At 39.0% G+C, this 26137-nt stretch overlaps 1 protein-coding gene across 1 annotated transcript in view; it reads left to right on the forward strand.

Moving 5' to 3' along the window:
* MKLN1 (muskelin 1) overlaps positions 1-26137 on the forward strand; it is a 337870-nt gene that overhangs the window by 17472 nt on the left and 294261 nt on the right. The window contains exons 2-3 of the mRNA XM_059171881.1: positions 4889-5013; positions 7378-7445. Of these exons, the coding sequence (XP_059027864.1) occupies positions 7438-7445 (8 nt within the window). The 5' untranslated portion in view covers positions 4889-5013; positions 7378-7437. The remainder of the gene's footprint in view (positions 1-4888; positions 5014-7377; positions 7446-26137) is intronic.

Here is a 26137-nt window from a genome sequence, read left to right on the forward strand (position 1 = left end):
TTTGAACTCTCAGTCTCTGAAAAATTTCCAAATAGAAACAAGGATGCAATTGCATGATGCAAAGCTTTTCTTAAGTGACAAGGGAATTTAGAGTAAGAGGAAGCAAGCAGCATATTCATTCCAGGGAAGGTTCCATGTGAGTTCTGTAGTGATCCCTTTTTACCAACTGCTGACCCAGTTCATGAAGACGTCCTTCGTGCAGGACGTCTCAGAGGCTCCAGGGAAGAGCAGTCCCTGCAGGCACTTATGTGCAACATATTCGGAGACTCTTTCCAAACACCTCTTGCTAATGTGTGGGGTTGCCGTAAGAAGCCTGTAAGCCCAGCTCCCATTCCTTTGGAGGCTGGGCTGTACCACGTCTGAATGATGAGAAAGAGGTGAGCAGGAAAAACCTGACCCATCCAACATAGTGCATTGAAAATGCTGTTTGGGGGAATATTTCTATATAAATTTTTATACTCAAATAATAATGGAGATGGGCTAAGTGATCACCTAAGTTGAGGAAGAGGGAAGCTGTTCTTACCTGCCACCCCCTGGAATATAATAGTAATGAAACAAAGAGAATACAGACTTTGGGTAGACTAGACCCAAGCTTTGATTCTGTGACGTTCCTTAAGTGGTCAGAGTCTTAAAGGACACTTTGGTATCGATCCCATGTAGAATGTCTTTTTACTTCCATGACTGAGGACAAATAACCTTAGGACCCTAGATTTCCCTTTACAGAATCATCTGTGGAGAAGTCCACAGCTTGGATTGTGAAATAGAACCCACCATAGAATAATCGATGAACCTCCTGTCATATCGTGTTTCCCACAGTTCCCCAAATGCATAGGGTGCTCCTATTTTCCTGTCCATACCTTTGCCCATGCTGTGTCCTCTACATGGAATACCCGAATCCCTTTTTCCTGGCATGCCGAGATCTAGGACCACCTTCTCAAGGAGGCCTTCCTCATCCTCTCAGACACAAACCCCTCTCCATGCTCCTCAAACCATTTTCATGTGTCATTCCATGTCCATACCCACCACATAGAACTACGGTTGTTTACTTCTCTGGCTGTTTACCCTCACTGGGCTGAGTTCCTTGAAGTCAGTGATGTGGCCTTCTTCCTATTTTTATTCTTTGCGTCTAGAATAGTGCCTGTACATTTGGGGCACCACTCGCTGTTTTGAATGGATGTATGAATGCTTGACAGCATTAATGAATGAATGAAAGAATGAATACATGACAAGATCAGAAAAAATGTTATCCCCCCAAAAGAAGCTAATAAACACATAGAAGTGCCATTGGCTTTACATAGAAGCATAATTTGGGCAGGTAAGGGTCCTTTTGAAATCCTGCTGAGATGACAAGATGATCACAACATAATGTGTATGAAGAAGAGATATTACAATCGACTAGTAATATGTCTAGCACAGGTTGGTGAGAACTGTGCTGATTGAAAGCAGAGTTGTGTAGTGAAATTGATTGTTTTTGATCTTGATTTGAGACAGAGAGTTGATCTGTAGGACACATGAACATTTTGGTCTTTGTTGTTTCTTTTAAGCAAGATATTTTTCATCTTAAAATGTAAGGGCAATGTACACCTTAATAAACTGTTTATCTAAAGCAGAACTTCCTTGTGGAAGGAAGGAAGGAGAAAGGAAGGCTTCAGCTGTTATACCTCTAAAATGGAAGCCATGTGTTACATTGAACTGGCCATTTTATCCCAACATGAGTTGGTTTCTCTCATGCATACTTTGTTAAACGATAATAGCCCTTACTAGTATTTACATTATAAAAGTGTTGTTACTGTAAATTAGATAGTATAAAATGGGTTATGATGTCTTCCCTGAAAGACATACACTATACACAAATGAGGTATTATTATTATTTAGTTTTTCCTTTTCAATCTCTTTAAATGAGAATTAGATGACGACTCGGCTTTAAAGCAGTATCGGGTGGGTAAATGATTATTGACTGAAGTGAAATGAAAAAAAAAAATCTTTAGCTGAAAACTCAGTGTAGCCAGTCTGCACACAAGGCAAAAATATTGTATTTGTCTGTGATGTTCATCACTGTTTTTATCACCTCTCTGTGCTGTAATCACAAACTGACGACAGTGAAGGCTTTCTGTTCAGAGATATTTTTGAGAATATGGACGTCCTGGAATGATTACAGTTTGGCAACATTGTTTCAACTAATCAAGCCATCAAGCTAGTTTTGTTATTGATTTAGGGCCTAAATGAACCTTAGCAGGCCTTTCCTTCTTCCCCTGGTTCTTAGGCTCAGGGATGCCTATTCACTACAACTTTACAGGTTAGTTGCTGCCAATGCCTCTGTGTTCCCCATTCACACCCCCCTAGGCCAGAGCTTGTCTAGCTTCCTCTTGCAAAACAGCATTATTGCAGAAGAAGGGTTGTGGAAATAAGATTTGGGAACTTGTGCATGTTGGGAACTTGAGTTTACATCACGAAGGACTGAAAGTACACAGTGGGAAGATTCGGGATAACAAAGCCAATGGGACGGACTCACTGTCCAGCATAACTGTGCCTGACTTCTGTGTGTGTGTCTGAGCAAGGACTTCAGCCCATTTCCAATTCTTCATCCTTTCTGTTGGACAACTCCCTCCACCCGCCCCACTCCTCCCCTCATATCCAAACCCCTTACATTGTTTCTCCATTATGTATTGGCTCACCTTCCCTCCCTAGTACCAACCTTCAGCATTGTTGACAGCGGTGCTCATCTGTCTTCCACCTGACCCATGTATTTTGGCTTCTGGTTTTTGTTCTCAGAGAGGCCCCCTGCTTAGATGGCGGTCTGGCCAGCTGTGGGGCCAGCTGCCTTCTCTAGACTCCAAGGTGACCAAATTTCTCTCTTCTCCTTCTAGCTGGCCCCAATACATAAACTCTGGCAAGAAATGAATGATAATGATCACGTGACAACTGTTTTGGACCAGATTTTTACTTGTGGTGGGCAGCTCAGGGAGTCCAGGTTACATCAAACACCACAGTGGGCCTGAGGTCCAGAAAGACTGTGCGGGCCCTCAAGGTCTTGAGAAGGATCAGGTGCTGAGGAAGAGCTGGGTGCAGAGCAGAGAAGGCAGATTGAGTTTACTCTACAGTTTTAGCCACATCCAGCACTGGTGATGGAACCAAGGGCCCTCACACAGGGCACGCCTGTAAGCAAGAGTGCTGCTAGGTAGGAGTTGAGCTACAGGTGACTATAGGTGGTGAGGAAGCCTTCATGGCAGCCCTCTTTTCTTCCCTTGGGGAAGAAAATCAAGAGATTATATCTTCCATTTGTAAGGCAAACTTTCTGAAATAGCTGTGTAGATGTTGTTCACTGGCTGTGTTTGTTCCTTAATTCATATGACCTGGCTTCTGCCTCCACTGGCCTTTCTTGCCTACCCACTCAGGCATCTCCTCAGTCCTCACCCCATGACTGCTTCTCAGCCTTTTTCTTGATCTTTTGACAACATTTGCCTTTGTTGACCACAACCTACTTGTTGAACCGTGCTTTTCCTTTGTCTTCTGTGATACCTCACATTCTTGTTTCCTTTGTCTCCCTCTGATTGCACCGTCATACTCTTTTTTTTTTTTTAAGGAAACTTTGCCCATCTCTTAGGGTTGGTTTTCCTCTTGGGCTCTCTTGAGCCTTTTCTTTTCCCCGATGCTCACTCAGGGTATCTCATTCATCAGTGTGGATTCTATCGTTGCCTTTCATGCACTGACGATTCCTACACCTGAATCCTCAGACTTCTAGACCAAACTACCAGCTGCTACACGGCCAGTGTTCTCCAGGCATCACACACCCAAACATGACCTGGTCTGAACTGGATGCTTCTCCACAGCTCCTCTGTTTTGTGTTTCCATTTTGCTGTCCTAGTGACTGACACCACTGTCTACCCAGGTGGTCAAGCTGTCTACCCCGGTTGTCAAGCCGAACATCTGAGCAGCAGTCTTGACTTTTGCCCGTCAAAACTCAAACATTCAAATGATCACACATCTTAGAAACCATCTCCTCTGTGACATAGCTTGTATGATTCTGAATAATTTGGGCCCACTTACCATTCCAATCCCATCTCTGACCGCTCTGTCTCAGCTATGCTCACGTTCAGTGCTCAGACGCCCAGCAAGTACAGTCATTTCTGTGACGTCCCAAATATGCATCCGCCATACCCTCCACCTGAAACAGACTTGCCCCATTTCTTTTTATTTTTTAAGATTTTATTTATTGGTTTGAGACAGAGAGAGAGAAAAGAGAGAGAGAGAGAGTGCATTAGTGGAGCAAGAAGCACAGAGGGAGAGGGAGAAACAGGCTCCCCACCAAGCAGGGAGCCCAACATGGGGCTTGATCCCAGGACCCTGGGAGCATGACCCAAGCCTAAGGCAGATACTTAACTGACTGAGCTACCCAGGCACCCTGTCCATTTCTTTTTTTAAAACCAAGTCCTTCATACCTTTAAGTCCCCACATACAAGTCTCTAACTTTCAATTCTCTCAAAGTCTGGGTTGGGTGACCCTGCTAGAGCTCTTGGTACGGCTCTTTATCAGAGATTCCTTTCCTATTTCTAGCTTGCCTTCTACTATATGCTCTACACTAAGGCCCCTGGAAGCAGGGACCATATTTATCCTATTCATCTTTGTATTCCTAGTACCAACACAGTCATTGGTACAAAATAAATGCTCAATGAATGAGGGAATATAAATGTTAAAACTATCATTGTGAGAATACAAATTTTGAATCAGAAGATGCAATTATCTGGGACTTATCGAACCCCTCTAATATCACAAGGAATTGAAGATTATCTAAAACTCTTTAGAAGAATTTATCAACATCAGAACCCTGAGCAGAGAGCAGTTAATAGAGGTAGATTTTACATCTGTCCCTGGTGGGCTTCTTTTCCAGAATTCAGTATCCAGATTCTCTAAGCCATATTTCGGAATCACCCGAGCATCCCATCCTCCTGAATTTTCATAAATTACTGGATTCATAACCCACTCCATATTTGAGAAGATGGGAATTGGAATAAGGTAAGTGTTAGCTTCTCTGTTTTTCAATTCTTCAATTCTCCTCTCTGGAGTCTTCATCAAGAGGTGTGACTGGTTTTGGTTCTAGTCTTGATGGCCTCACAAAGTTTGACTATCCGATGCATATGAAGAAATGTTGTGAAGTTTCTTGAGGAATTATGTCCTATCAAATATATTCTTTTTTGTTCAAATATATTCTTCAAAAAAAAGTATCATTCTACCAATTTTTTCTTAATCATTTAATCATTCAATATAATATCAATATCACGTAATCATTTAATCATTCAATATCATATCATTCTACCAATTTTTTCTTAATGTGAGTCCACATAAAAGAAAGTGGACTTCGGAAAATGAACTTGCTGCCCACTTCAGGACACTTTTTGGTCCTGATGCACTCTAAGAATATAGGACATGAGCAATGAAATTAAACTTCAAAAACAATTCTGCATTAGCCATACTGTATATGGACCACCCCCTATCCCATCCTGCTGTCAATCTTCCTTAGCCCCGTATCTGCTTTAGCTTTTCATTAGAAGACCTTAGTATTATTTATTTTTTAAAATTTATTCTCTCTCTCCTCTATTAGAATGTCAGCTTGCTAAGGGCAGGGATTTTTTTTTATTCCCCAATTTATAATCAGCATAGGGAATAGTAACTGATACATGATAGACACTCAATAAATATTTGCTGATTAAATGAGTGAGGTATTTTTTAAAAATTTCTTAAGAGGGTGATGTACACCTAGGTCTCTAGGGATCTAATGCAGATCTGGTTTGCAGCCCCATCCCCCTTAACACTTTTATTGATGACTAAGATAATAACATTGATGCTGTGATAAATTGATAGATGACACACCAACTGGAAAGGAAAACATATGAGCTGGATGATACTGTCAGGATCTTCCCCTGCCCCCTGACGGAATCCTGACAAAATGTAATAATGAATCACATCTAACAATATAAAGTTTAATAGTGACAAGTGTCAAGTACCCAAAGATTCAAAATTCAATTGTATAAGTAGAAATTGGGGGCGAGATGTCTTACAGTTGCTCATGTAGGAAGATTTAAGTCTCCTGTAGATTGTTAGTAGATGATGAGTCAACACAGTGTGATGTACTTCAAAAAAAAATCAATCTTTTGCTATATTAATAGAAATACAGTGTTCAGGTGGGGAAGTAGTTCTCTAGTACTCACTTGTGATCAGGCCACATTTGTTCTGTGTTACAAATCCTGATCTTCAACCTGTAAGAAAGACATTGATAAACAAAATATTCTTGAAGGAGTATAAAAAAGGATGAGGGATCTGGTAAATAGTGTCATATAAAAATGATTCCAGAATTTAAGATTGTGTGTGGGTATGTGAGGATGGAGATGATGGCTAGCATATGTAGCTACCTTCCAAAGTTAGAGGGGCTATCCTGCAGAGGAGAGATGAGATTTCTTCTGAGTAATCCCAAATGACAGATGGAGAACCCCTGAATGGAAGACGTAAGTGTGTGTATTTCAACCCAACAATTAATTAGCCTTGCCCATCAGTCAAGTAGATAACTGTTCATAGTAAGTTCCCTGATCCTGATGGTACTGAAGCAGAATCCAGGCATTCCTGCCCCATTTGTTGGGTATATATGTGATGGGAGTTCAAACGCTGGGGTGAAGGACCAGATTCATCACAGGAGCAAACACATAGAGAATGCCTGCTATAGGGCAGGTTAACCATCAAACATGATTAACGTGGATTGGTACGTTTAATACTCAAATCAGTCCTACTAATTCCAACTTACAGATGAGAAGAGTGAAGCTCAGAGGGGTTAAGCAACTTGCCCAAGGTCTTATACCTTGTACAAAGCAGAGCAAGGACTTGAACTTAAGCAGTCACATCTCTGACCTTAATTATTATTTTATAAAGGATTCCCACTTCTAGAAAACCATTCTTTCCCACCCTGATGTTCTATCACTCTAAGGAAGTAACCAAACCAGGGAGCTTATTATCTCCAGTAGTAAATGATTTTCTAATAAAGAGTTTCTTTCAAATATAGTATGAAGGGACTAAATTCTTCTGGGCATTTGCCACTTGTGGTTCACCATATGGAGCCCAGTATAGGACCTGGCACATAATAGGTGCTCAATAATAATTTTTTTAAGAAAAAAAAAATGAGTGTAAGCACACAAATTGGCTGCATTGGAAATGACAAAAATCTCAATATATTGTGCCGGTGAGGAACAAGAGAATTTCTGGGTGGTCTATTGAGGACACTTGTCAGAAAGTGGTAATCCGTCATTTTCTAGCAAAGGCCTTGAGAATTCCTGCACAGTTTGGACAATATTCATTCCAACAAATATTTATCAAGTGCGTGTCCTATGCTAGGTGTGACCAACATGCTGAGGGTCCAGAGGTGAATCAGAGGATGTACTGTTAGTGGGGGAGATGGACAGGTAAGCAAATTCTTACAATACAATGTGACAAGTGCTGTCGCAGGAATATGCATGTGTATGTGTGTTTTTCAAGTATTACAGAAGCACAGCACTAATTCTGCTTGGTTGAAAAAGTTGCCTGATACTTGTTCACATTTCAAAAAATAACTGCCACGTACTTATATAAGCTTATTTGGTCTTCATAAAGTCCACGTGAGGTCCACAATCCTTTTTTGTACAGAAGATGAAATAAAGTTTCATAGAGGTTAGGTGACTTCCCCCAAGGTCATGCAGCTGGGAAGAATAATTGCTGGCATTTAGTGCATGCTTAAGCTCTGCTTTAAGCTCTGCTTTAAGACATTTTTTAAAAAAAAAGATTTACTTATTTATTTTAGAGAGAGAGTGTGTAGAGGGGAGGGGCAGAAGGAAAGAGTGAATCTGAAGCAGACTCCAGGCTGAGCGCAGAGCCTGACGTGAGACTCATCTCAGGACCCTGAGATTACGACCTGAGCCAAAAGCCAAGAGTGGGATGCTTAACCAATTGTGCCACCCAGGCACCCCAGCCCTGCTAAGACATTTAATCCTTACAACTACTCTCTGAGGCTCTTATTGATATCACGGCAATTTTAGAAATGGGAAAACTGGGCATAAGATTTAAATGACGTGCCCAGAGTCATATAGCTAGAAAGTGGAAAACGAGGATTTGCATCTCCACATTCTGGCTTTCTCAGGCACACACTTACCCACTGAGATAAATTACCTTTAACTGGTTCCCTAAAGAGCTGGAACTCACCTGGAGTCTGACTCCAAGTTCAGTTGCCTTTCAAGTGACCTTGCCTTTTAGCCATATTGCATCCAAATGAAAAGAAGTGCTGTGTGTCTGGGTATAAGGAGAGGTCCTGTGGGTTGGGTATCCACAGAAGTGTTTCGGGAGCGGTGTGGTAAACTCTAGAATATGCGTTAGTTGTGTGCACAGAGTTTTTCAGGGCGGCCACAATTTGGCTTGCTGTTCTTCAGGTCAGCACTCTGAACTCTAGGGACTATGATTGGTTACTCATAGGATCTAGCCACCAACACTTAGCCCACAGCTTTTTTTAAATCAAGTTTAAATTTTTTAAAAGAAGATGACAGGATGTAAAACGTTAAGAATGAAGCAAGTTAAATTCAATACCTCACAAATAAGCAAGAATGGAGTTACAGAAAAGGAGAAATGAAGCACATAATTGCTTAAATTTTCCAAGCCTTTTCTCTATAATAAAAATTCTTGGATTGAAAAATAGTTCAATCCAATATTATTGTGCTTTAATAATTAAGTTGAGTTGGCTCTGTGGCAAATCTGAGAAAGAATTGGTTATTAAAATGAATGAAGTGGATTACCCTTCCCTCAATAATTACTACTTCACCTGATGGGGGTATGACCCAGGCAATGGAGTCGACTACATTTTTTAAGACATACATCTCCCCAGTTTTTGGAGATTTGATCATTTTAAAATTAGCTGCAGGCTGGGATTTCTGCAGTAGGTGGAGAGGCAGAAAGGGTCAATGTTCTTCAGGATTCATTCCTTCAAAGCGGGTGGGATTTGGGGTTTTGTTTGGTTTTTAGTGTTTTGTTTTGTCCTTTACGGAGACCTGGTAGATTCACTGATTATCTTGGCCTTTGTGTTTATGGATTTCTCTTTTCTTGGCTTCAGGTCCTTGGAAACATTTGTTTTGATGATGGCAGGAGGGTTAGTCATGTTTTATTTTTGTTGTTCCTATTTATTTTTAAAATCCTTTCGTTCAAGGCAACTTACAAGGTATTGTGTAACCTGCATTTATGTCTCCACAAATAAAATACTCTTAGAAGTAACTTCTAATACAACCTTAGAGGGGTGGTTAATAATTTGATGCCCAGTTCATATGCATCAGAATGAATCTGTAGTATTAGCAGCTAGAATAAGGGTATGCTTGGAAAAAATAGTGTTTGAAATTTATAATTGAATTTAGCATTTAGACTTGAAATTTCAAGTTTAGTAGATCAACTAATTTTGAGTTACCAAGCACACAAATTCTTATATTTTCCTTTGCATGGCTGAGTCAATAAAAGTTGGAAAATTCTTTTCTCATACATTCTGTTCTTTAACTAAGCCTGAAGGTAAATGGCTTTTAGAAACCACACCCCAAACAAACATTTTTTCATAGAATTATGAGTAAATGAATAGAGTGGGCTCTCCTAGCATTTGGGTTGTACGTCTAATTAGAACTCTCAGTATTTCAAACATATAATTTACCAACATTGAGGTTTTTAATTCTTAACTTGGAGTCCACTGGGATAAAACAAGTGACCTTTGTTGGAAATATGTCAAGAATCAACTTTCTCAGACTGACCTTTAGTTTGTTGGTCACCACATCAAAAGCTGTTGGTTCCCAGGCTTAAAGATGTCTGAACTTACTTAAGTTTATTAAAATGTCAAGGCAGAAAGCTGGCTTGCCTTAGCAGCTGTGAAGAACAGATCGCCCCCTCTCTTCCCCTTGATGCTTCTTAGTTGGTTTCTCCATGAGAGATGTTCCTTCTCAACTGGTTCCATCTTTGCTCTAATAGGAAACATGCTGCACCTCTTGCCCATCTCCCATTGTGCATGGGAGGCAGAGAACCCTGCTTTTACAATGAGGCTGATGAACATCATACTTTGAACTGACTTGATACACTTTCTAGTACAAGGCTCCATCCTAGGCACCAAGGTCAGCTATAAACGCTCTCAACCGCCCGTGTTCATCACTGAAAAGGGGTATCACAGGATTTGCAGTGCGCTTGATTACTGTGTGACCTTGAGCAAGAAATTTAACCTATCTCCAAAATAACTATTTCATAAGGTTATGGCAGCGAACTGAGATTATATATGAAAATACTTAGCACAAAGTGGGGAGCAGAGTTGCAAGTGTAGATTGAAGTTACGTGAAGCCTATAATCATCCATGGAACCTCAAATGGATAAATGGGCCCAAATCAACATTATCAGCCCCTAGCCATTTGTTAAATCAGAAAATTTCACTTCCAAATGAATAACCACATCTACCAATGACTTTGCTTTAAAGTCTACATTTAGAACAAAACGTTACTCTAATGATACTCTGCGAATATATTTTGAAAAGAAGCTGACTGTAGTTTCTTTAGGAGAAAATTACATGTGAACAAAAAGAAGAAGGAATACTAGATATCTTTATTTCAGAATAAATGAAGGGTTACTTATCTAATTATAGATCATTCAGATGGTATAATTATTAAATGTCCATATGTAATTAACAAAACATGCTTGTTTTTATAAGTTGGTCTGAAACTATTTTACTGATCCCAAAGAACTAATTTCCTCCTAATCCAATGGCAAAGCTTGCAGTACACCATATTAACTATTAATATGCTAAAATTACCCATTAGCTATCTTTTTCTTTCATTGCACCTGCTATCATGGCCCTACATTGAGGTCAGCAATACGAAAGGAGTGATTTCAACTGCTTGCTCTCTGTATCACTAGATTTCTCGCCTGTTCTTACTTCACTAGAAAGTAGGAGAGAGAAACGTTCCTCCCATCCACTTACCTATGAAAAAAGGATTCCCCGAGGCCGCCAGGAATGAACACTGTCATAAAATTCCAAGAAATTTTTGTTAAGAAACCTTTTCTCATCTGCAAGGTATTTGACTGAAACCTGAGGTGCTAGATTTCAGACAAAGGTGACTTTGAAGGAGAAAGTTGGTGCCAAGCTGGATCAGTTGTTTTTGTGTTATGTAAGGAGGACAAAAAAAAAAAAAAAAAAAAAGGAGCTGTTTATTCCTAAGCCATAAATTTAAGATTATCCTATTATACCAAATGACAGAATTTCCAAACCTCAAAACTTAGAGTTATATTTTAATGAGCTATTATCTGTAGACACTCAAAGCTAAATATAATTAAATATTAAAAATTTGCTTTGCCCAGTTATTATATTTAAAATATACAAAGTTGTTTTATTCACTGTATCAGCAGTGAATTTTAGTTTAACTATGAAAATGGTATTATTAAACAAAAGATTTTTCTTTTTAAATAGCTTTTTCCTGGTTATAAAGAATATATGTATGGTATAAAAATTATAGAATATATGGGCACCTGGATGGCTCAGTGGGTTAAGCCTCTGCCTTCGGCTCAGGTCATGATCTCAGGGTCCTGGGATCGAGTCCCACATTGGGTTCTCTGCTCAGCAGGGAGCCTGCTTCCCTCTCTCTCTCTCTCTGCCTGCCTCTCTGTCTACTTGTGATCTCTGTCTGTCAAATAAACAAACAAACAAAAAATCTTTAAAAAAAAAAAAAATTATAGGCTCCTGGGTGGCTCAGTGGGTTAAGCCGCTGCCTTCGGCTCAGGTCATGATCTCAGGGTCCTGGGATCGAGTCCCCCGTTGGGCTCTCTGCTTGGCTGGGGGCCTGCTTCCCTTCCTCTCTCTTTGCCTGCCTCTCTGCCTACTTGTGATCTCTCTCTGTCAAATAAATAAATAAAATCTTTAAAAATAAATAAATAAATAAATAAATAAAATTATAGAACATACAATAGAGTAAAAAGAAAATATAAATCACCAAATCATCCATAATCTTATCATCCAGAGGTAACCACCATTAATATTTTTGTATTTCTTTATAATAGATGTTTATACACACATCTCTCAAAATACCCACTTTATATAAATGCATATTAATGATTTCTTATAGAAAATTTTAAACATAAACAAAAGTAGCTAGAAAGCATAACGAACCCCATGTACTCATCGACCCATCAATACCTTCTTTCTCTTCCCTATTCATTTTATTTTAAAGCAAATGTCCAAAATTATATCATCTTTTTTGTTTGCGTCTGTTTTATTTATTTATTTTTTTTTAGAGAGGGAGGGGTGGAGGATGAGTGAGAATCTCACTCATCTGGAGGCTAAGGGAGGAGATCATGACCCTAAGCTGAAATCAAGAGTTGGACGCCCAACCATGAGCCACGTAGGCTCCCTGTTTTTGTTTTTGTTTTGGTCACCGAGCCAACAAAAGTTGGAAAATTCCAAAAGTTGGGCAGAGGGAGAAAGAGAATTTTAAGCAGGCCTCATGCCCAGTGCAGAGCCTGACATGGGGCTCGATCTTACAAGCCTTATATCATGATGTGAGCCAAAATCAAGAGTCCAATGCTGAACTGACTGAGCCACCCAGGCACCTCAGAAATTGTATGGTCTTAACCATAAATATTCCAATTTGGATCTTTAAAAGATAAGGACTTTTTTTTTTTTAAGATTTTATTTATTTACTTGACAGACAGAGATCAGAAGTAGGCAGAGAGAGAAGGGGAAGCAGGCTGAACACCCTGCTGAGCAGAAAGCCCGATGCAGGGCTCGATCCCAGGACCCTGGGATCAGGACCCTGGGATCAGGACCTGAGCCAAAGGCAGAGGCTTTAACCCACTGAGCCACTCAGGAACCCCTGTTTTGTTTTGTTTTTTTTTCAAGACTGCTTCATAGGTAATGGTGTGTTTTGCCATTAGAAGGTATAATTGCATAATGTATAATAATCTCTTCTTTTATGTTATCTAGAATCACTGGTTTATTAAGAATTGCAAAATAGAATTGAATTTAAATAAAACAAAATTTTTAAAAAAGAATTGCAAAATAATAATATTTTAGTCCTATTATTCCTTGAGTTGATTTTCTGGCATGTGCCAATAGCGGTCAAATAGGTGTTTTGTTATTTTGCTTTTATCATTGCTGTTGTTTTCAGTTATCATTTGAATTCATTAATTGAAACATGTTCAATATGTTTCAGTATATCTTATCTAATTATTCTTATTAATGCTTAAATTATTCCTATTTAGCCTCTTCAAATTAGCTCCTGACTTTTTTAACATGACTCCACTAGTCTTGGATAATGTCCTTGTTATTTGGTATAAGGTGGTCTAGGTTCATCCTGTATAGTTCCACACAGTAAAAATCTGTATATATTTAAGACTTGAGTATGTATAAATATAATACTAACCATAGAACAGAAGCTATTTATAAGAGCAAAGACTGGAAACAACCCAAATGTCCATTAATAGAGGATTGGTTGAACAAAGTTTGATAGACTCACACAATGGATCTCTGTGCAGTTATAAAATTGGATTCAGGATCTTTATGTATACTTTATATGGATTGATTGATCTCTGGGATACATTGTGAGCACATAGCAAGAGGGAGAAAAGCAAACCTACCATTTATGCAAGAATGGATATAAATATATATTTGCATACATAGATACACATATACACACACATATACACACATGTGTATATATTTGCTTGTATTAAAGATAAAACAATGCAAGGATTAACATCACAAAATAGTAGTTACCTGTAAAAGGGGGAAAGGAATGAAATGGAAGGGATAGGGATAGAAACTAGACTTGCTTACCTTGTTTTGTAGACTTGACTTTTGAATCATGTAAATATTTGATGTAATTATAAAAATATGAATTTTTAAAAATCCAATTCCTATTTTTTAAACTAATTTTGTATCCAATTGGTGGCACACAGAGAAATTATTTTGAATAACTTTAAAACACAGTAATCTGACTACATATCCCTAATGGGATATTTCTTTTTTTTTTAATTTTTTAAATTTTTATTCTTTTTATAAACATATATTTTTATCCCCAGGGGTACAGGTCTGTGAATCGCCTAGTTTACACAGGCATATTTCTTAAGGACCAAAAGGACAGCAGAAACATTTTTAAACCATTTTTGATAATCCTATGGTTGGTGGTCGTGTCGATATCACTGGTCTGGACAACATGGGATAAGCAAATACTAATTATAGGATCTTCTAATTCTATCATGTTCAGTGTCCTTGAGAATCAGGAATCACAGCATGGGAGGAAGGAAATCAAGATGTAAAAGAGAAGAGGTTAGGCAGAAACCCTATAGATCTGAATTTGAATTAGAAGTTAGTGATTTCAGGGGCACTTGGCTGCCTCAGTTGGTAGAACTTGTGGCTCTTGATCTTGTAGTCATGAGTTCAAGACCCACATTGGGCACAGCAATTGCTCTTAAAAAAATTTTTTTTAAAGTGTTTATATTTACATATATTTCTTAGCTCCTCTGTTCACTGAAAAGACCTAGAAATATTGATTAAGCCAAAAGCAATGATCACTTTTAGTATCTATATTAGATCTGGCCAAGGCAGGAAAAAATCTACACACGTATACATATATATCATAAACACATATATTCATGTATACGTATACTTACTGTATGCGTGACATTAGTTATTCACCTATTCTTCTATTTCTGGACATTTAGGTTGCTTCCAGTTCTTTGCAGTTATATACAATACGACACCAAAACATTTGTGCACGTCTTATTTTTTTAGTACCAATTCCTGTAAGTGGAATTACCTGACCAGAGGGTAGGAACATATTTAAGCTCATGATTAGTATTGTCAAATCACCTCTAGAAAGGTTATACCAGGTTACACACCAAGCGGCAGTGCGGGAGAGTGACTGCTTCATCCCCTTAATAGTTATTGATATTTTAGACATTTATATTGACATGTTTCTGCCAATATAATCTAAGTCAGGAAGAGTCACTCCTTTCTTTTTGTTTTTTCCTCTTTGATTTTCTTAGAAAGAGACTTTAAACATTAAGAATACATGGAAAAATTACACAGATGTTACATTTTTGTGAATTAACAACTGTGTGTATCAACAAAGACTAGAATGGTCTTATCAAACTATGTGTATTACTTAAATTAATGGGTGAGCTTCCTAACATTTTAGTTTCAAACAAACATATCATGAATATATTGATACTAATTTTTATAGATTTTTGGTCACTTGGTAGCTACTTTTGGAAATTCCTGCAGTTCTTAATTATAACCTTACCTTTGCAGAACTCATTATATATGTGAAACTATTTCCCATACATAGTTTACAAAGTTAACTATCTTTGCAAACACATCTTACATGTACCTTTGATATGCAATTCCCATATGAATATCTTGAAATAAATAAAGTAGACTATAGATAAAAATCATAGATGGTTAAAGCTAGAGGGATCTTAAAGATCATCTATACGAGTCTAACTTCCTTATTTTATACCTGAGAAATCAAAACAAAAAGCATTGCATAACCACCCCCCGACTTTATATGGCTAATTTGTGACAATGTGAGATAAAAATCCCAATCTGATTCAATATTGTGTCCTTGCCACGTAACTTCCTAGTGTTAGCAAAACTTCAAGGCAATATGTAAAAAATAAAAATAACTGTTGTGTGAGGGAAATGAGATTTGGGGTATTTTCCTTTAAAATTCTATTTTTATGCTACCTTTTCAATAAAAAAAAAAACCTATGGAAAATAGATCAACAACTACATTATAAAAAATCAGGTAAAAGCACTTCTGTTATTTAAAAGCTAGAAATAAACTATTCTAATAGAGATATATAGGAATCAAAATATGTGGCATCTGAATGATATATATACACACATACATTCTACACACACACACACACACACACACACATACGTACACTATCACAAGCACTTTATTATCTCATTGAATTCTAACAATAATCCCAAGCACAGAGGTTATGTGACTTGCCCCTGGTAATGTCGTGAGTGTCGGTCAGGATTTGAACCAAGGCAGTCATAGACACAGTGACTGTTCAAAGTTTCAAGCCTTGATGGTCAGTTTCATTGCTAGGGAGGGTTACTATGACTGACTCTCCGGAGCTCTCTCCCTATAGGGTCAGATGTCTCGCTTTAGAAATCCATTCATTTGAATAATTAATAATGGAATTCCTCAGAACAAAAATTTTCAGGGACAGTGCTTCTAAACCCCTCATCTCCCATTTGCTAACTATGGGACTTTCCGTTCCTTGTCAACAATAGTTTTTTGGAGGATTAAATAAGATAAATTGTATCCATTTTTTAGCAGAATACTTGCTACACAAAAAATATTCAATAAATGATCATCAGTGTTATTAATATCATTATCAATAGCATCACCATTATTATTTATTTCCAATTAATCCCTTTTGAAATTCAAAAAATTGTGGAAGGAGTAATGCATTATCCAAGGGGCTGGAGACTCATCAGTTATTTTTCTCTTGACAGGAAAGAGCATAGAGGTAGTAAAGAGAGAAATTAAAAAGAGCCATGAGAGGACCCCAAAGGCAACTCAGAGCAGAGTTTTATCCCAAATTAGTTGGGATATGTTTACAGAACAGTTCATTTGAAATCCAGTGCCCTTACAAGGGATCCTTTAATTTTTATCGGGTTTCCAGAGAAATTTCCTATTAGGAAATAAGGAAGGGCACTTTCTGAGGCCATGAACACAGACTGTCTTGTCTCTCTGCCCTAGGCATCGCATACACCACGGCCACCTGCCTGTCCATGCCTCAGTGGTGGCGGGGGGCAAACAACCCTCAGCAAATGCTCTGTTTACTGTGCCTGGAAACAGGCCTTTTGCCATGGAAAATTTCTCATTGTACCCATAGGTACAGAACACACATTGCACAATATGAATGATCTTATTAAGACTTCTTGCTAACCTGTGTACATGGTGTGCTTCAAGACTAGGGCTGAGTGTCATTTCTAGGCATCATTCCACTTTGTACTCATGGACAACATCTAAAGGGGCCCTGCAGGGGCAACCTCTAGAATCCTCGTCTGGTCACAGATGCCTGAAGTCTAACTGCTTTCTGCTTCTGTCTTCTCCCTCTGGCCCCTGTATATTCTTTAATTTCCAATATTTTATTTCACACTTTTTGTCGTTATGAAATGAACAAAAATTCATGGTAAAAGATGAGGTGCAAAGGAGTATTTAGTGAAAGGGACAACTACTCCTATCCTGATCCCCAGGACCCCTGTCCAGAAGTAACTCCCATTTGTTCACTCCATTCCGAAAACATGGTGGAATCCCTTCTCTATGGCAGCCACTGCTCTGGGCACTTAGGCTGGGTAGCAAATAGATAAGATTTCTGCCTCCTTGTAGGAGTTGAAGGGGCACAAAGAAGACACATAAGCAGATTATTATTTTGTATATCAGAACGTAATACCTGTTACAGACAGAAACAAGCAGGGGAGGGGGAGAGTGATCAGGGCCACTGAGGTGATGTTTGAACACAGCACGGAAGAAAGATCGATTCCATGCTATTTGTGGGGGAAGAGCCTTCCAGACAAAGAGAAAGCACATTCAAGCACATATGGCACGGTGCGGGGACAGGGTTTTAAGTACATTTTTTACAATTTTTATTTATAAAACATTTACTTATAAAGTATCTACCAGGGGTGCCTGGGTGGCTCAGTGGGATAAGCCTCTGCCTTTGGCTCAGGTCATGATCTCAGGGTCCTGGGATCAAGCCCCGCATCAGGCTCTCTGCTCAGCGGGGAGCCTGCTTCTCCCTTTGTCTCTGTCTGCCTCTCTGCCTCCTTGTTTTCTCTCTCTGTCAAATAAATAATTAAAATCTTTAAAAAAAAGAATAAAGTATCTACCACAGCCAGGCATTCTTCTGAATACTCTTTATATATGTTAACTCTCCTATTCCTTGCAACAAGCCTGGGCACTCTTATCATCCCACTGCAAAGGCAACGTGAGGCACAGAAGGGTTAGGAAAGTTGCCCAAAATTAATCAGTGAGTAGTCAGACTGAGACTTTCCCAGAGGCTGCGTGGCTCCAGGGCCTGGGCATTAAGGGCTGCACTCCACCCCACAGTAGGGCAGGGGTCACTGGAGAGCTGTGGGGCAAGAGATGGGAGCTGAGAGAGAGCCTGCAACAGAGGAACCAGTACACTATTCCAGAAAACTCTGACACACGTACATGTGTATATGTGTGCGTATCCCTTACGTCTGTGTCCTCTTCGTCAACATGCTTAATGGTAAAGTGTAAAACAATTTTAATTGATGGAAAGGGAAGAAAAATTTGATATTACATATGCTTTAGTTAAAGATGATATCCCATTAAACAATATTTTGGGCATGAGAGATTTCTTCTATTTTAAAGTCTTACGAATACTTCTCTATTCTGAGGTTCATTCACTGGGTAAATTCTCTATGCGGATCCCACTAATTGTGGCTCCATCCATGTAACAGAAGAGAGTGACCATGAGGAAGTCCCTTGAAGTAAATGGAGTGCCCAGGCTCGAGTGACCCAGTCTCTCCAGGTACCCCTAATAGCACCATAGACAAGTCTGTCTGGAGAAGCAAAGGCTTTGAGAAGATTACATTGTTCTCTAAGAATAATATTAATGATAAAAATGGAAGCCCCAACTTCTTAGCATTCACTACGTGCCTAGCATAATGCTACATGCTTTATAGCCTTTTTCCAGACCTATAGTTTACCAGTAGCCCCTTGAAATACGACTAGTTTGAGTTGAGATAAACCATATGTGCAAAATACACATTAGATTTCAAAGATTTCGTACAAAAAAGAGAATGTAGAATATCTCACTAATTTTTCTGACACATTAAAATGATATTTTGGATATGTCAGGTAAAATACATTACTAAAATTAATTTCACCTGTGTCTTTTTACTTTCCTTAAAGGGACTACTTGAAAATTTTAAATTACATATGTAATTCATATTTGCAGTATCAAATTATATTTCTATTGGGCAGAACTCATTCTAGACTGTTCTTCACAGTAATTTGATCAGCTGAATGGTATTATCATCCTCACATTACGGGTGAGGAAATTGAGGTTTAGAGAGCTTAAGTAAATTGCCTGTGATCACACAGCTGTGGCTTCAGCACAATTCTGTCTCCAAGCCTGAATTCTTACCCACTACTCTGTGCTTTCTCCCCATTGCCCAAAAATATAACCCATGTGATACAGAAAAGGTTATGAACATCAGCTATGGCAAAAAAAAGCTGTCTTCACATCTACTTGTTGAACCCAAGAAGAAAACTGTCCATGTCATTCTGCAAGGTAGAAGTCAGTTTATAGCTGGGGGGAACTGCCTATGGGAAAGTTTCTTAAATGCTAACTGCTAACTCTCTGTAGCGGTTTGGGTCTTACTTACCAAGGATGGGAGGTAGATGGAACTTACTTCAGAAGTTGCTTTCATTTCTATGATCCCGTATTATAATTCTTTACAGATCCGCAGGTCAGTTGCTGCTGTAACCCTCAGAGTGAGATAGAATGGAGTGAGCTGACTTAGCTTTTCCGTTTCATCCTTTTTCCCCCTGTAAAACAGAAGTCTTTAATTTCATTCCATTTCATTTGAATTTGTGAAAACCTCAACAGGACATTTTTCACAGCAATGTTGACCTCTTCCCAGTTGCAATGAAGAGAAGCAGCAAAACTATTTAGGAGAGAAAGAGTCATTCCATTTCCTTTTTCCCTCCCTGCTACGATAAACCATTCTCTAAAATATATGTCTTAATGCAGTCAAGTCTTCTTTTCCCCAAGTTATCAGCATTCGTCACTCAAAAAGAATTCTCATATGTGCATGTTAATGCTAGCTATTACTCTATTTTAAATACTGTAACTTAATTTATGCTCACTTTACATATACTAATGTATAACATGTATGGGAGTATAATTTACTTATTTAACTACAAATACCAAAGGGGAAGCCCAGTTGAGAACACTAGTTCCTTGAGCTATTTTTCCATGATGGAGAGGATTGGGATAATTGGGAATTGTACTTTGCCTCAAGGTCTCATCCCAAATGTTTAAGTCCTCTCGTGTTCCTAAGGGCTAGAAGTGTTGCTTTCAGCTGTTAAACCAAATCACACCCACTTTATTTCTTTTCTCCTCCAAACCACAAATTTAGAGCATACCAAGAAACATGGCAACTTGGCTCCTAAAAGATTAAGGGAAGCTCAGAAATCAAACTCTAAGAAGCTAAAAATATTTCTAAACATGTATGTGCCTTGTTTTATAATTTTTATTTTTAGAGTCAAAGTCAGTTTTTTTTTTTTTTTTAAGATTTTATGTTGAAGTAATTTCTACACCCAACGTGGCACTCAACTTACAACCCTGAGATCAAGAGTCACATGTTCTATCAACTAAGCCAGGCAGGCACCCCCAAAGTCAAATTTTTAGTGCCCCTAAATTAAGTTCACTTTAACTTAAGTGGCTGCATGGGAGGTAAATTCTACCATTAGATTTTGTTTAGTCATCCTTCCTTAAAATTCCTTAGCATTTTCAAATGTACGTCGGATGAGATAACAATGAACCACAGAGAGAAGAAATCAAGAAAGAATGGTATTGGGAACGTTGCATGGACCTGAGAGTAAGATGATCTGAATCCTAGCTCTGTTTCCACAACAAATTAACAATAAAGCCTCAGGGAATTTAAACTCCACAAACATTTATTGTTGGATACTTACTATCTTCAAGGCATTGTAGTAAGTGCTCTAGGAAACACAAAGATAAACAAGACTGTGGATCTTCAAGGAATTTATCATCAAGTAGGAAAGAAGGCATACCACAAAACTCTAGTATAATATGGGACAGAATGTGTGGGTAAATGAAGGAGAGCTTATTGGAGCAAAGAAAGAAAGAAGCATAATTCCAGCCAGACTGGGAACGACTTCACAAAGAAGGTGACGTTTGAGGTGGTCCTAGAAGTATGAGTAGGATTTCTGGGTGGGGCTGGAGGGGAAGGGGGAGACACTGTAAGCAAAGGTGTATGGTAAGAAAATGCACAGCTGTGCTGAGAAACTCGTTAGACAGGAAGGCACAGTTAATTCTGAATAATAATAGGAGATAAGTTCTGACTGCTCTATTAGTGGAAGAGTTTGAATTCCATTCTGAAGAATTTAGACATTATTAGAGGAGAGGGCCGCAAAGATAAAGGGTGGACCCATGAACGATCAGCTTTGCTAGGATGATTGTTCCGAAAGCACTGAATGGTAGAAGTGGTGAGCGAGAAAGCTAGAAAGTGGAGAGATCGGTTAGATTGGGATAGGGTTTAGACAATGGGAATGGATAAAGAAGGCAATGCAAGAGACATTTCAGAAGGAGAACTGAAAGGACTTGGTGATGATTGGTTTTGAGATGCAAAAGATGACTGAGGCTTTGAGCATTGATGAATCAGAGGATGGAGATGCTGAGAATGTAGGAGGTTTGCTGGGGAAGAGGCTGAAATTGGTTTTGAGCATATTTCATCTATTCTGAACATATTGGCTAATCACATGAAACACAAGTCAATTCCTGATTCCCCTCTTTCCAAAACCCTTCAATGCCTCCCCATCCCACTCAAAATAAAAGAAAGTCCTTACACAGGTTGATAAAGCCTCCCATGTTCTGGCAGCCGGCTTTCCCTCTGACCTCCTCTCTTCCCACGCACCCGCACCCGGCTTCTCAGCAGCAAGAGGAACACTGGCTGTCTTGCTCTTCCTCCAGGACTGCCCAACATATATCTGCTTTAAGGGCTTTCTTCACATTTGCTCTGCCTGAAAACATCTTTCCACAGATGATTTTTTTTTTAAGTTTTTGTTTGTTTATTTATTTTTTTTGACAGAGACACAGCAAGAGAGGGAACATAAGCAGGGGGAGTGGGAGAGGGAGAAGTAGGCTCCCCGCTGAGCAGGGAGCCTGATACAGACTCAATCCCAGGACCCTGGGATTATGACTCCAGTCCAACGCAGATGCTTAAACAACTGAGCCACTCAGGGGCCCCTCCAGAGATGATTCTTCTACTTTGCTCCCTCTTCAGCTCTTACTCAAATGCCATCTTTTTTTTTTTTTTTTTTAAAGATTTTATTTATTTATTTGACAGAGAGAAATCACAAGTAGATGGAGAGGCAGGCAGAGAGAGAGATAGGGAAGCAGGCTCCCTGCTGAGCAGAGAGCCCGATGCGGGCCTCGATCCCAGGACCCTGAGATCATGACCTGAGCCGAAGGCAGCGGCTTAACCCACTGAGCCACCCAGGCACCCTCAAATGCCATCTTTTTAGAAAGGGCTTTCCTGATCATAAAATAGTCACCATCAACCCTCCCTTGTCACTTTTTTCCTCCCCAAATTGCTTTTCTCCACAGTACTTATCACCATCTGATATACTCTGTATTTACTTGTTTATTATCACACCTAGAAACTGAAATTGCAAAAAAAAAAAAATTAATAATGTAATAGTCCAACGTTTTCAAGGGTACAATGAGGTTTGTTACTCTCACACATCATTCTATACATTGATATAATCCCTTTAAAAAGCAATTTGGCAGTATATATAAAAAGTCATAAAACGTTGATGTCCTGGAACGTTTTATGTTTTGAAAAATTCTGAAAATCAATTCTAAGAAAGTAATCTAAAATATGGAAGAGAAAATATACAGAAAATGTGTATCGACATGGTATTTGTAATATCAAGAGATTGGAAAGATTCTAAACATCTAACAGTATAAGTAAACTACTATTCATTTATTTAATAATATATTATTCACTTGTTTAAAGGATAGTTATGAAAATCTGGTTAGCAACAAGGAAAATGCTTATGGGACAATGTTATATTTAAAAGCACAGAATCAGGGACACCTGGGTGGCTCAGTTGGTTAAGCAGCTGCCTTTGGCTCAGATCATGATCCCAGCATCCTGGGATCGAGTCCCACATCGGGCTCCTTGCTCCGCAGGGAGCCTGCTTCTCCCTCTGCCTCTGCCTGCCACTCTGTCTGCCTGTGCTTGCTCTCGCTCTCTCTCTCTCTCTGACAAATAAATAAATAAAATCTTAAAAAAAAATAAAAATAAATAAAAGCACAGAATCCACAATTGTATACAGTATGATTTTAGTTATCTTTAAATATGCATAAAGAAAATTTAGGAGGAAATAAACTCAAATGCTGGTATTAAATGCATTAGGCTAATGGGATTCTAGGTGGCGTATTTTCTCTAAATCTTTCAGGTTTGCTGTATTTGTTATATCCTTTCTGTAATGTGCTTATTTTATCTTATTTTTTTTTAAAGATTTTATTTCTTTATTTGACAGAGAGATAGAGAGCACAGCTAAGCAGGCAGTGTGAGAGATAGGAGCAAGCCCCAACTCGGGGCTTGATCCCAGGACCCTGCAATCATGACCCAAGTCGAAGACAGCCACTCAACCAACTGAGCCACCCAGGCGCCCCACTTATTTTATTTTTAAAGCAATAACTTATTTAGTCATCGAAAGAAACTTCTATGGTGGGTGCCTGGGTGGCTCAATCAGTTAAGCAGCCAACTCTTGATTTCAGCTCAGGTCATGATCTCAGGGCTATGAGATCAAGCGCTACAACAGGCTTCTCATTGGGTGTGGATCCTCCTTAAAATTCTCTCTCTCCTTCTTTGCCTCTCCAACACCACTCTCTCTCCCTCTCTTAAAAAAAGAAAGAAAGAAACTGCTGCTACAGCTCAGCTCACCCTCTAGACTGCATCATTGGGGACCAATGGGAGGTGTGAGTTTCCAGGCCAACAGATGTCGCCTTTAGGACCACAGACACTAACAACTGGCCCTACAGCTCATTAGTCCCTCAGGTCTTAGCTCCTCCACCTCATCATTCCTGACTTCTTCCTCTTCTCCACTTGCCTGCGTAGTTTTAGGCTGTGTGATAGTCACAAGCACGAAACGAGGAAAGCTGAAAGAGCACAACCTCTTCATGCTTCTTGACAATATTTACATGTGTGCACTGAGGCTAAGCTGCCTCATCCATGTCTCCTTTCACTTTTTCATTTTTTCTTATTTTAGCCACACCTTCTCCCCTTGGCTGATATTCAGGATTTCCCACCTGCCCTTCTTCACAGTGCTTATCATCATCTGATATAGATTTACTTGTTTATCATCATAGTTTAGAAACTGTTAAAAACAGTTAAAAAGAAAAAGGAAGGGACGCCAGGGTGGCTCAATCTGTTAAGCATCTGCCTTTGGCTTAGATCACGATCCCAGGGTCCTGGGATAGAGCCCTGTATTGGGTTCCCTGCTCAGTGGGGAGCCTGTTTCTCCCTCTCCCTCTTCCCCTGATTGTACTCTCTCTCTCTCTCTCTGTCAGATAAATGGGTGAAATCTTTAAAAAAAAAGGGGAGGGAGTGACCCAATGTCTACCTCCTGTCCATTGAGCTCTTCTATAGATTAACTCATTTCATCTTCTCAAGCCCATAAAATAAGTAAGTGTTAGTTACATTTAGGGAGGAGGAAACTGGGGCTTTGGGAGGTTAGACAGTTTGCCCAAGTTCACTTACCTAGTTGGTTACCAAGTTGAAATTTAAATCCTTCTCCTTCTGACCTCAAATCCTATGCCATTAGCCTGTACATGGATGAACACACATTAATTATTCAGATAGCCTATGTTGATTTATTATATAGACATCGCCTAGTGAAACAAACAATTGAAGAACTGAATAATTCAACCTGAAGCTCTCAATGGATTGGTGCTGTCTTTGTGCCAGAAGTAACTGGCTTATTGCTTCAGATTTTTTCTGCATATGTCCCCGGTATGGATTCAGTAAGAGGGTAGGTCTCAATAATGATTTGAGACTAAAACCAGCAATCTGAAGTATTTTAACTCTGTTGGTGATCTGCAGCACTCTCAGTATTTAGTTATTAACTAAAATAATTATATCTGTTTTGATTAATGACCTCAGTTGAAGGATTCAGAAGCTCTCCTTTGAGACCAACGGCAACTTTTTTGATAGAACAAATTAGTTATTAAATATTACATTAGGTCCTTTCAATCAGTTATTTGGACTTAAGAAATGAAACTATTAATAGAAGACATATAAGATGTCAAAAGGAATGTAAGATCTAGTCATGACTAATACCATTTCAGAGGAAATTTCTAACAAAAAGAGATTTTTCCATTTAATAAGCTATTTATTTCAAGCATCACTTTAATAAAGATTCTAAGCAAATTTGTTGTAATGAGACCAAAGGAACTGAATAGAATTTTCCAAGAAATATCACTCATAATGTTCACCATTATAACAGCTCAACAGTGTTCTTTCTTGTCTGCCTTGTTTGGCTGAAGTCCCTTGTAAAAAAAAAAAAAAAAAAAAAAAGAAAAGAAAAAAAAACTTTCAGCTCCTGACACAGCCGTGAGAAGCCATAACGTAATCAACCTCATCATAGCTCACATTTTTGGGTACTTACTGTGAGTCAGATTTTGCTACACACTGCATTGATTATCTCGTTTTAATGCTCAGAAGCCCATAGGGTAGGGTCTATTGTTATACTCATTTTATAGATAAATGAAGAAACTGAGGCATAGAAACTATGTGGTGACTTATTCAAGAGACAGCATTTAAAATGAAACACAAGGGGTGCCTGGGTGGCTTAGTCATTAAGCGTCGGCTTTCAGCTCAGGTCATGATCCTGGGGTTCTGGGATCAAGTCCCGCATTGGGGCTCCCTGTTCAATGGGGAGCCTGCTTCTCCCTCTCCCTCTCCCTCTCCCCCTGCTTGCGTTCCTTCTCTCACTGTCTCTCTCTCTCTGTGTTAAATAAATAAAAATCTTTTTAAAAAATGAAACACAAGAAATGTTATACTGGTTGTTTTGCCTTCTCTATGATCTGAGAAAATAACATTTTTTTAAAAAGATTTTATTTATTTATTTGACAGACAGAGATCATAAGTAGGCAGAGAAGCAGGCAGAGAGGGTGGGGGAAGCAGGCTCCCTGCTGAGCAGAAAGCTGGATGCGGGGCTTGATCCCAGGACCCTGAGATCATAACCTGAGCTGAAGGCAGAGGCTTAACCCACTGAGCCACACAGGCACCCCAGAAAATAACATTTTTTAA

Source organism: Mustela lutreola, chromosome 4 (genome assembly GCF_030435805.1).
Source record: "Mustela lutreola isolate mMusLut2 chromosome 4, mMusLut2.pri, whole genome shotgun sequence".
Lineage (NCBI taxonomy): Eukaryota > Metazoa > Chordata > Mammalia > Carnivora > Mustelidae > Mustela > Mustela lutreola.